The 12812-nt window shown below is 44.8% G+C and overlaps 1 protein-coding gene across 5 annotated transcripts in view; it reads left to right on the forward strand.

Annotated features, from left to right (window-relative positions):
• TANGO2 (transport and golgi organization 2 homolog) overlaps positions 1-12812 on the forward strand; it is an 83539-nt gene that overhangs the window by 33354 nt on the left and 37373 nt on the right. For all 5 annotated transcript variants that reach the window (XM_050924113.1, XM_050924112.1, XM_050924116.1 and 2 more), the window contains 3 exons: positions 91-179; positions 4151-4270; positions 5067-5181. In XM_050924113.1, coding sequence (XP_050780070.1) covers positions 91-179; positions 4151-4270; positions 5067-5181 — 324 coding nt within the window. The remainder of the gene's footprint in view (positions 1-90; positions 180-4150; positions 4271-5066; positions 5182-12812) is intronic.

Genomic DNA, 12812 nt, shown 5'->3' on the forward strand with positions numbered 1-12812 from the left:
GGGTGGGGGGAAGGCAGACAAAAAATTACAAGTAGTGCACAGATTAAGTCTGCAACATCTGAAATTCATTGTCTTCCTCTTGTCCTACAGACTTATCCTAGCAGCTAATAGAGATGAATTTTACAACAGACCATCAAAATCAGCAGACTTTTGGGATAGCAGCAATGAGATCCTTAGTGGTATGTAACTTTTTAATGGAATTTTGTCTTGAATCTCTCTTCCCATGTACTTTTACTTGCAAATCTACAAAAACGTTGTTAGAAATAAAAGAACATTTAAAGGTTATGAGAACTTGTCCACTGTTGAAAACCAGTTTATGGGCTTGAAAGAGGCATAGGCCTTAGTTGTATTGCTATCTTGTATGTTTTCTTTAATCTGTACTGTAACTTCTTAAAAACATTTAATGTGTGGTTTGTAAACCTTAACTCTGGAATGTAGTGATTCAGAGCCAAAGTAAACCCACGCAATGGATACTTGGACGACAATTTGTAAATCAGCTGTCACAACTCATGGTCACATTTTGTATAAAGTCCACTGAGTTTTGTTGCATTTAGGTGACTACAAAAAAACTTCCTTGAATGTTCTTCACTCTTCTTCATCATATGTTCTCCAAAAGCCGCAGTTCAAGTTGTGTAGTGAAAATACATTATATCTAACATAACTAGTTTATTTAGTACCCTGAATAACTCTCTGGAAAATGGAATTGCTGAATAACAGTCAGTGACTTAAAAAATCATTAAATGGAATAAGGCTCAAGGAAATGAAATATTAAAAATGTATGTCTCATTTCTAATCAGTTTGAAATTTTTTGACTAATGACCAAAGTTGTTTTGGTTTATTAGCTTTCTGCCTGGGTGTTGTTGCTAGGCCAGGGGTGGGCAAACTATGGTACGCGGGCTGGATCCAGCCCCTCAGGGCTTTGATCCAGCCTGCAGGATTGCCCCCGTGGTGCCGTGGGCCCCGCACTACCCTTAGAAGTGGCTGGCCCCACTTCCCTGTGGCCCCTGGTGGGGGGGGCAGAGGGTTCTGTGTGTTGCCCTTGCCTCCTGGTAACGGCCCCTGCAGCTTCCACTGGCCGGGAACAGGGAACCGCAGCCAATGGGAGCTTCGGGTGGAGGTACCTGGAGAAGTCGCAAGGGCAGAGCACACAGAGCCCTCTGCCCACTCCTCCCCCAAGGGCCGCAGTGCTTCCTGGAGTGGCGCAGCGTGGGGCCAGGACAGGCATTCAGGGAGCCTGCCCTGGCCCTGGTGCATGCCGCTGCCACCCCAGAGCCACTTTAGGTAAGTGGCACTGGGCTGGAGCCCGAACCTCACGTGCACCGCACCCCCCAACTCCCTGCCCTAAGCCCCCTGCCTGCACTCTGCATTCCTCCTGCACCCCAACTCCCTGCCCCTCATACACCCTGTACCTCAACTCCCTGCCCTGAGCTCCCTGCTGCACCCCACACCCCAGTCCCCTTCTGCAGCCCGCACCCCTCCTGCACCCCAACCCCCTTCCCTGAGCCCCCTCATACACTCCGCACCCCTCCTCTGTCCCAATCCCTTGCCCTGATCCCCTTTCTGCACACCGCACCCCCTCCCGCACCCCAACCCCCTACCCATACTCTGATATAAAAATGTGAGGCTCAAGTAGACAGAGCCTTGTTTAAATAGAACATTCTGACTCTGCAGAGTTTTCATTGATGTTATGTGGTGGTGTAGTCATTGGCAAAGAGGTCTGTGAGGATAAATTACTCCCACTGCACTGCAGCTTCCTCGCTTTCTGAAATTCTGGCTGACATTCCAAAATTCCTGCCAGACATTCTGGATGCTGCCTTCCTTGTTACGCGGCGGCCAAGAGGGAGGAACAAAATACTTAGATGTTGAAATCATAACATTAGCTGAATACTAGCCTGTAGCAAAGTGGAAAGATGATAATCCATTTTTGATGTTTTACTCTTTTCCTCCACCCCACACCACCCCGAGTTTTATTTGAGGCAATTCAGTGCAAGGCGCTTATCTGTGCAGATCTGATTAGTACACTGTTTGAATTAATAATACACTTTTTTCAAATGAAAGTAGCGAGGCAAAAAAGTTAATATATCCAATTCATTCTTGCCTGTTGTCACTTAATATTGATGATCATTCTTGACACTTAAAACATTGCTACTTGTTCTTTACTACCGTACTGTAACTTACAGGCATTGTCCATCATAGCTACAATAGCTGATATTCGTTCTTTATTCTTATGATTTGAGTGGAATGGAGTGTAGGGTTGCCAACTTTCTAATTGCACAAAACCAAACACCCCTGCCCCGTCCCCCACTCTCTCCATCTCCCCCTCTCTGCGCTCTTCTTCACCCTCACTCACTTTCACTGGGCTGGGACAGGGGGTTGGGATGGGGCAGGGGGTATGGATTCTGGGTTGGGGGTGGAGGCTCTGGGGTGGAGCTGGGGATGAGGAGTTTGGGGTACAGGAGGGGGCTTGGGGTTGGGCCAGGAGGTTAGGGTGCAGGGGAGGAGGTGTGGGGTCCCACTGGCATTTACCACCGCTCTGAGGAAGTGGCTGCCAGGTACCTGCACCCTCTAGGCACATGGGCGGCCAGGTGCCTTTGTGCCTGCAGGCGCCACCCCCAACAGCTCCCATTGGTCGTGGTTCCCAGCCAGTGGGAGCTGTGGAGCTGGTACTTGGGCTGAGGGCAGCACAAGGAGTCTCCCAGTCCCTGGCTGCCCCAGTGCCTAAGGGCTGCAGGGACCTGGTGGCCTCTTCTGGGAGCAGCGTGGAGCCAGGACAGGTAGGGAGCCTGCCTTAGCCCTGGGCCCCTGCTGTGCCACCGACCAGACATTTAACGGTCGAAAATCGAAGCCTGGCAACCCTAGTGGAGAGTAGTAGTAATGCCTTGTGTGCAGATCCTACATCAAGAAAACTATTACATGCCAAGGGCATAGCTACAGGTGGGCCACAGCCCACTCAGTTAGCACCCAGGCCCGCACAAATCTGAGCTGGGGTGTAGCAGTCCAGTGTGTCACTCTAGCACCTGAAATTTAGGGCAGAGCTTTGCTGCAATGCTTCAGAAAGCTATGCTCTAGCGGCTCTGCCTTGTCATTTTCCAAGTCGCCCCTTGTGCGTGCCCATCTGGGCAGAAAAATTACTTTCTGATGGGGAGGCAAAGGGAAGCCACAAGAATGGTCTTGTGACCCTCCCCAGCAGTATGTTTCTGGTGCCCAGGACAGCCGACAGAGAGGTCAATCACTATGGGGTAGGGGGTAGGCCTGGGGAAGACCCGGCTGGTGGCTGCTACCCTGCACCGGGCTCTGGCTGGGCTGGGGAGGACAGGCCTTCTCTCCCCCTGCATGGCATCCGGGACCAGGTCAGACCCACCCCCAGATTTCTCCCCCAGCTGCAGGAAGCTCTGTAAACTCCATTCCCTTCCTCCCTAGCTTCCTGCACCCATCACTCCTCAGCTGCAGGGGGAGGGATACCTGTAAAGGGAGCTGTTCCCTCATCCACCCAACCCCGAGCATCCAGACCCTCCTCATACCGAGACCCTCCCACCAAGCCTTACCCCCCTGCACTCAGAACCCCCTTCCCCTTACTGAGTCCTATTCTGTGCACCTGGACCACCCTGACGGATCCCCACCCCACTGAGCCCCAGCCAGCTGCACCTGGATCCCCACCCCATTGAGCTCCACTCCCCCAGCATCTGGACCTCCCCATTGAGACCCCCCACCACTGAGCCCCAACCACCTTCACCTGGATCCTCCCTGCAGGCATTACCGTTGCACCCAGAACCCTCCAACAAGCCCCTATGCTTCCAACAGCAGCTAATCCTTCCCTGAGATTTGCATTTGAATTAATAAATATTCTAGCTCTACATAATCTGGTTATATTCCTTTTAACACCGTTGAAATATTTTAAATCTTGGTTTAGGTTAATTTACTGACTTTTTTTCCTATCATCACTGTGATTTCATTAGATGATGAATATTGTACAATTGCAAAATACTGATTTAGTTTTAACAAACAAAAAAGCTTGGGACTCTAGGCATCTATCCAGCCCTAGCTAAACTCAATTTTTATTAAGGAACAGTGATTTAGGGCTTTTGAAATGAGATGAAGCAGCAAAGTAGTGAATCTGGCTTATTTCTGCTTATGCCACTATTTGCTCTAGGTTTGGATATGGAGGAAGGAAAAGAAGGCGGGACATGGCTTGGAATCAGTAAGAAAGGCAAGATGGCTGCCTTGACAAACTACTTGCAGCCAAAGATTGATACAAATGCAAAGGGAAGAGGTATGGAGTCACAATGAGAAAATGAAAATATGAGTGTCTATATAATGGAATGTTTGTTACAACCTTAACTCAGTGCTGTTTTAACCCCCTTTTTTCATCCACTGAAGTGGTAATAATAGCTATTAACAAGGCTTATAGAAACCTTTTTTATACACTCTATCCTTCTCCTCTGAAGAGTTTTGAATATGTAACAAGCTCTTACTTGAAACTTCTTGTGGTTGAGCTCTGTGTTTTAGATTGCTGCATTCCTAGGACACTTTTGTGAGCGGAACATAATATGAAATGGAAAAATGTGCATTTTTGTCTTTTAGGAGACTTTTTCTCATTATATTTTTATAGTAAAATAAATAAATCAAATAGGTCTGCTTGTAAACTCAGGGTCATGAGGTCCTCCAGTGAAAAAATATGACATTAAATAGATCAAATAAATCAGCCACATTAATTGTATACCAAGCCAGGGCTACAAGGAACATGTAGGGGAAATGAAATAAAAGACTGAGGAGAGTGGTAATATGGGAGAACATCTAATACAGAAGGCTCGGCAAACATAAATCCATTGCAGTTGAGCTAGAATTGGGAGTTCTTCCTCAGAGCAAAAATAAGTGTCATAATTGCTATATTGGTTTAATGTGAGCAGTATAGAAAACCCTAATTTCCAAATTTTGTCCGTTATCAATAACAAGAATCCTAAGCCTTGTGTTTTCTGCTTGTTTTACTGAATTTGCCAGATTAGCTATCCTCACTTTCCATATGCAAGTCATTCTAACTAACTCTGAATCCTTCCTCTTCTTCTTAGGTGCCCTTGTAAGAAACTTCTTGACTACAGATCTGGACAGCTTCTCTTACTTGAAGAAAGTTTCATCAGAAGGACACCTTTACAATGGATTTAATTTAATAACAGCCGACTTGAGGTAAGTCTATAAAACTTTACAGATCAAAAGGCGAAGAGGGAGAAACAAGAAAGCAATGAAGTGCATAGAGTTATTAGCACTAAATTATCACAGTATAGTGACTTGTCACAGGCAGAAGCTATAGCTCTTGTGCTTTAACTAACAGGCATGGGTATTCAGAGTTCTGAATATTACTCTATTTCATATACTTTCTACAGTTCTCTTTTTATTTCTTCCAGAAACCAGAGGACTGTCTTATTATCTAGTAATTTCTCATAGTGCATCTTTCAGCATCTCTTTCTAGAAGAAAGGAAATCTTTTCATTGAAGTATCTCTAGCTCAGTGGTTTGAGCATTGGCTTGCTAAACCCAGGGTTGTGAGTTCAGTCCTTGAGGGGGCCACTTAGGGATCTGGGGCAAAAGTCAGTACTTGGTCCTGCTAGTGAATTTAAGGGGCTGGACCCGATGACCTTTCGAGGTCTCTTCCAGTTCTAGGAGATAGGTATATCTCCAATTATAAAGTTCTTCCACCCTTATTTTGTGATGCATTTTTTGACTGCCAGACTTTGGACAACTACAAAAATTCTAATTCAGGATTTGATTTGCCAATTCAATGTGAACAAGTACTGTCAATCTCCTGACTTAACAAAGCTAATAAAGACCCACGAATAAAAACCCAGTCAAATACAAAGCATTGTCTTGACAGTACAGACACCATTATTGTAAACAATACACTGACAGCTACCAGAGCATAACATCAAGATTTGATTAGTGAGCTGCAGTAACTTAGCTGAGAGATCAGGGTTAAGATTTTTAGCACTGAAACCAAATAAGAACCTAGAAGGAAGTCAGTGTGACGGGGCAATGGAGTGATGGGGAACAGTGTTCAGAACCTGGAAACTTGATCAATGCAGCAGAATATATTTGATGGAGTCTGGCAGTATCAATTAAATGAGATGAGTAGTGAAAAACGCTAGAAAGCTAATGGTTGGACACTAAGATCTTGTCTACATTGCCCCGCAGTTCAGACTGCGGGGATGTGACTAGCAGTGCGCACCGAAGTGGTGTGCTACAACTCCCCCATGTGGATGCTGCAGGCATGAACTAAAAGATTGCTAATTTGCATTAATATAGTCCTGTGATTTCACATCTGCGGCATCCACACAGGGGAGTTACAGCACACCACTTTGGTGCACAATGCTAGTCACACTCCTGTAGTCTGAACTGCGGAGCAGTATGCACAAGCCCTGAGTATCTGAAGATGTAACTGATGAAAGGCTGTAGAAACACTAGCCATTGAAAGGAAGTGCTTTTGGGAATTAAGGGCTAGATGATGTGATATAAGATTTTAGAACTGCTGGAGATATTGAGTAAAGTTCACAAGCGAGATGAAAGGATGAAGATAAATGGGAGTGGGAGATGTAACTGGAATTACTTTACAACTGAAAGAAATAGTTGAAAGCTGTTCACATTGGTCACCAGGTCACGTGAACAGGGAGAATTCAAATAAGTGGGGAATGAGGATGGTAATGAGGACTTGAATATCATTTGAATAGTAAGCTACCTGAAGATGTGCATCATAGGAATCAAACAAGAATTGTCAGTGATCAGAGGAGAATACGAACTGAGACACAGTTCATATGTCATCTCAGATGGTTGCTTAGCACTCTCAAGAATATGAATTATTTCATAGCTATTATTGGTGTATATTGCTGAGAGAAAGTGGAGTTAATACCCAGACGGAGAACAGGTATGACTGAGATTTCAGCAGTTCTTAATAGAATTAACAGTATCCCTGGACAATGACCAAATAGACACGGTGGGGAAACAATAGATACTTTAATACTTTATTGGGAGACTGTTAAAATTCTCTGTGTGTTGGCATTTGGTTGTGTTTTTGCTTTGTTTTTTTAATGCAATTAAACAGTCTTTCTCCTTATAGATATCTAGTAAGAAAAGTTGGATCAATTCTGCCCTTTGAGGGTAATAAATAATAGTAAAATGGAAACATTTTGTACTGGTGATCAGTTCTTTTCTTTGAGTGTCAGAGCATGTGTGTTGGTATTGGACCACACTGAAAGTTGAAGATAAAAAGAAGTACCAAATAACTTCCTGTCCACTGAATAAGGCAGGGGTCATACATGAGAATGTAAATAAAGACTGAATCATAATGTGTGTACCCACAAGGAGGCTGGATTAAAGTTGTAAAAGAATTTTCTAACGGCAGTGCTTGTCTTTGCATCCTTAATGGTTTTTTACCCTAGTGGTTTTGGATGTAATTTCGTGTGTGTGTTTAAACAAAAATTTGAAAACAAAAATTACATCTAGTTGAAACCACATTGATCCCCAGCTTGTGTTATCTGGGTTTGGACCTTCAGATCCACAGCACAGGCTTCTGCTACTTGAGTTAACAGAGTGGCATTGGTAGTCTGTTTATCCTCTGAGTGGATTGGTCACTTGGGGGGAAGGATGTTATGTCTTTGCCAGCGAGTTTCACGGCTATTTGAGGATGCAGAAAAGTGTAGAGACAAAACTCCTGGGTTTAATTCCAAGTTCTCTAGGGTAGTGTTCTATAGTGGTTATAGATCCTTATGGACCTGCATCCCTGCCCTATCTGCCCCACCCTGGCTTCTTGCCCCCAATTTCTCAAACCTCCTCTGCATTCTAGTGTGACTGCTTCCTCCTCCTCCACAGTGCCTAGATACCAGCTGGGGGAACATTGAGAACTTGCTTCTCAGTTGTGGTCCCTAGCACTGCAGTAGTCAATAGCGGGAGGAGTAATTGCAGGAGAAGCCTGCTCAGCCCCAGGATGCAGCATGCTCATTTACTCCAGGGGATGGTACATTCACAGCTCAATTGAACTGTGAAGAGATGGAACATGTCCAGTGCAGATAAATTCTCTAAAGATTCTATCTGCTAGAAGCTGCTTAACCTCTACTGAATATGTGCAAACTGGGATTTTTTTTCAAAGTCTTAAGACTTGGCCACGTTTGGGTGGATTCTCATGGACTGCGGAAAGCACATTCCTGACACGAGGCTGAACCGTTACCCAATTTCAAGTCCCTGTTCCAAATCATTGAATCTTTAGAACGTAATGGAAATGATTGTGAGAGTTATTTTTAACCTGGGCAAAACATATTTTTCCTGATCTCTTTCTGAGAAATGGATGAACTGTTATCACTGAAATTTCTCAAACCAGCCTGAGGCAGATCCCTGGCATGGAACATTTCAGCCTAAATGGTCAGTTTGGCCAAGTTTTAAGCAATTGAGAACAGGGTCTTATAAGTATTGATCAAGCTTAACCATAGGTGGTGCCATGTGTTAGGTACAGACAACCTTAACTGATACATAATGTGTACATGTACTTAATATGCCTATCACAAGTGAGAGAGGATATAAAAAGTTAAGGTATCTAATAGTACATGTCCTCTACTCCGTTCAAGTGTGCTCCTTGCTTCTAGAATCACTAGACACCACAGATAATGCACCACAACTGTAATTTTTCCCCAGTAGGGACAGCTAGCCCTCCAGCACTGTATTCCCCAAACTTCCTACCACCTACAGATCAGAATACTCCTCCCCAACTATCCTTTCTGCACAAGTTTGGAAAATCACTCTTATTTGGAGAAGAGAGTGCTGGAATTAAGTTCATTATACCTTTCTAGAATCCTACCAACAAATGTGACGCTGTTAAAATTATTGTTTCATCTATTGAACTGACCTCCACTGGTCATAATCCAGTCACCATCCTCACTCCCCCCTCCCCCTTTGAAATTTTTAGATAAAGGATTAGGAATAAAACACTTGCCAGTTTAGGCTAGCTATTTTCGTTTTAGAAACTTCTGTGATAAGGTGGGGAGGGAAAATGGAACTCTTTTTAGCAGATCGAAGTTTAAAAGGAGAAACATGTTTTATCAAGGCAGACTCACTCCAGCTGCAAAGATACCAGTAGTCTTTCAGTGCTTCCTGCTCCTACTTAGGGATAAGTGACCTGGCTCTAAGAACTGCAACAGCAGAAAGAGAAAGTGAGCACTTCAGATATGTGTGAACACCAAACCAATCCCCCACATTGCTGCTCCAGGGAATAGATGAAGGACCAAATAGCCCCCAAGCTCAGCTGGAGTGAGAGGAGACGGTGTTTTACGGTCTGCTGGTATCTTCAGCTGAACTCTAACAAGCATAATCAAGCAGTAATTTGAATGATCTAATTAATAAAAACAAAACCAAAACCTAGGAGACTCAGTATCTTTATCAGGGAGTCAGTTTTCGGCAAGATTGATGCCCCCCACTCCAACTTCAACCATACTTTGGACTCTGCTACGTTGATTGGTTATGAAGAAGGATTTTGTTAACCTGCAAATCAGGGCAACTAAATCCGCAGCAAAAGTAGATTGCTGTTTACTAAAGCTGAAACTAGTGAACTGATTTGTTGTGGCTGAGATAATGCATATATTGCTCTTTGAACACACACTAACCGGCCCAACACAGAAACCAAGCTGGATACTTAGTGTGTGCTACTCCTTCCACCGCTGGTGTGATCTACTCTGCAAAGTTCATTATTCCATACTGGGGCTTCCCCACGTTTTTAGTTTTAATTGCTTCGTTTAGCTGTCCTGTATTTAGAGTTGCTGACCTCTTTCTTCCTGCACCCTGCCTCACCCCCGGCTCGCTGCCATCTGGCTAGCTTTCAGCTAGAATAGCTGGCTTTATTAAATCTGTTGCTAGTTTACCCCAAGAATACTGATAGGTTATGAAAGACTCTCAAATTACAGACTGTAGTGACAGCCTCCTGAATTGTACTTCCAGACAGAGCTGAGTGAATAATAGACTTTTCATATTTCAAGGGGGCATTGCAAGTGACGTGACCAGTTAACACTTTTCCAATCATAGAGGGGAAAGGGGGAAGACTGGTGATGGTGGGGTTAGTGGTTTATAGATTGTTGTAATAAACCATTAATCCAGTATCTGAATTCAGTCCTTAATTTTTAGTGTCTAGCAAAGTTTATGAATTTAACCTGCCAGGCTTGTTTTTTGAAGGTGTTGTGCAGGTTTCCTTTCAGGATGAGGACTGAAAGGTCAGATATAGAGTGATCACTTTGATTTTTTTTTTCCAATGTGAGTTCATTTGAGAGCACAGTGATCAAAGATTCCAGCAGGCTATCACAGGCCAGGCAGGCGGGGAGAGGCACCCCTCACCCCTCCCAGCCCAGCCCTGTTGGAGAGGGGAGAGGCATCTCTCCCCCAGCCCAGCTGGAACTGCCAGGGCGTGGGATGGGGGCTACATGCAGTGGAGAGGAATTAAAACCCTGAGCCAAGCGGTCGTCCGCGCCCCCACCCATTGTGCTGCAGCCAACTCATCTGGTGAGTTTAATGAGCAACTGTGAGTTAGTGAGAGGTACCTGAGCCGCCACCCCGCTGCATCCCGTGGGATGGAGTTCCACCCTGTCGCAGGCCCCCCACAGCCACTGCCCCCCATTCAACAGGGCCTGCCCCTGAGCTTGCCCAGCCTTGGGAGCCAGCCAGTGGGCTCGGGGAGGCGATGGCTGATCGCCTATGTGGTCCATGGGACGTGCGTCCACGCACGGAGCTCGGCCGGGGGCATAATTCCAGTGGCTGATGCAGCTGAGGGTGGTTTTACCCCTCCCATGAGGGGTAGGGCGAAGAAGGCAGAGCCCCCTCCTGTGCAAAGTTGCCCATTTGGCCGGAAGCCTGTGAAGCTGAGGTGCCTGCCATGGTGTGGGGTCTGTGCCAGGGGACGCCCCATTGGCAGCTTCTTCCCCTGAACTTTGCTGGGCTGGAGGGGCTGCGGAGAGGGGAGCCGCATGTGACCATGGGCTGGGGCGATGGTACTATTTCTCCAACCCAACACAGAGAGGCACCCCTCCCCCAGCCCAGCCCCACCCCCGCCACACATCACCTACATATTGGTGCACATAACAAAATTCATTCCGCACATGGATGTAAAAAATTAAAGGGAACACTGATAGAGATTGTCTTGTTTCACCTACGTAGTTGTTCTTGTGATATTTAGTGCACTTGATGAGGTACAGCGCATCTTGTGATGGGCATGCGTAGGACCTTTGGATCTTGGAAAGGAGTGTTGTGGGTGGTGGTATATCTACAGATTTTGTATCTGTTGTTCTGGCAGGATTTGGGCCGCTTTGAGTTGTCGTGTCCTGGCCTGTGGGGAGTTTGCCTTTCATTATGAGGTTCAGAGGGTTCTTATTTGAAGACTAGAAGAGGGGATTCAGGAAAGATTTCTGTCGGGATATGGTCCTCATCGAGCATGCATTGTAGCTGTTTGATATCCCACCTGGTTTCCAGTGTGGGATGGTAAGTGATAACTTTGGGGTGTGTGGTCAGATGGGATTTTATTTCCATATTGAAGGACATTCTCTTGCGGTATTTGGGTGCCCCATTCTTTGATGCAATCTACCTCTCTGGTAATCTGCTTCTCTGGTGTAAAAGAAATAACCCCAGGGAAGCTCCATGTACAGGATTTTCTTTGTTGATTTAATGAGTTGCAGGCTTGTGCTGGATCTGCAGCATCAAAGGATATAGAAGAAATGCTTGATGAAAAATCTGCTTTGTTAAATGGCTATACTTGAGAGCTAAGACTAGCGATGCTTTAAATGTGAATGCATTTTGAAGCAGAGGCTATAAGCCATTGTCTGTATACTACATGGCAATAGAGTGACAAGGTTTAATGTTCAGGATGGACTTCAGCTATTGCTGACAGGATCAAAGGTCACCCATGTTGCAAAGGTGGTATGCTTAGGTATTTAGGGTGGGTGCTGGAGACAGGGATTCTGACTGCATTCTTTCAGCCAGTCCACTAGTCATATGTAATGATACCATTGGAGAATAACAACAAAATGCCATCATCTTCCAATGGGGTAAAGAGAGTGAAAAGCCAGCCCCCCCTCCCACCTCAGTATCAAAAGCTATCGCACGTACTTTAACTCCTGAGGAATCCTGCTAGCGAAAAAAAATGTAAATGCCAAAAAGAAACTTCAGATGAGTTAAGAGGCATCTGCCATAGGCTTACTATAGCCTTGCACGAATCTCAGGATTGGCTCAAAAACTACTTCCCCACCTTTTACTATGATGATTTGAGGGGGAAAGCACACTTTGCACCCACCAAATACTTCACTTGTCCAGAGAAAGTTATTGTAGTAGAATTTTTGCAAGGCTGCCTTACTACATAACCACTAGCTAAATAGCAATTTTAAACACTACAGTGCTTGATTCTTTTCATTATTTTTATTTTTTAACTGTTTTTGAAGTGCTGAGTAACCGCAGATCTATCTGATGTTGACTATTCAGTACCTCTGTACATCAGGTTATACAACATCTGTAACTGAAAAGAGATCAGAAAGAATACCTTCTTGTTTGTTATCAAATACCTAAAATGAAATTCAGATTGATCGAGCAAAGCCTTAAAATAACTCAGTCAGTTCTAATGTGTGTATACATTATACTTACGGAAGCATTTATCTATTAGCATAATCACATTAAGATAGTTTGGAAGGCTATCTTCAACTAATGTTAGCAATAGGAGTGAAAAATACAAAGAACTACACTAGGTCAGTAGGTAACTGTCAAACTATTTGTTTTTGTGTTTCGGGTCAGACTTCCATGAACTAAGGGACA

This window comes from Gopherus flavomarginatus, chromosome 15 (genome assembly GCF_025201925.1).
Source record: "Gopherus flavomarginatus isolate rGopFla2 chromosome 15, rGopFla2.mat.asm, whole genome shotgun sequence".
Classification (NCBI taxonomy): domain Eukaryota; kingdom Metazoa; phylum Chordata; order Testudines; family Testudinidae; genus Gopherus; species Gopherus flavomarginatus.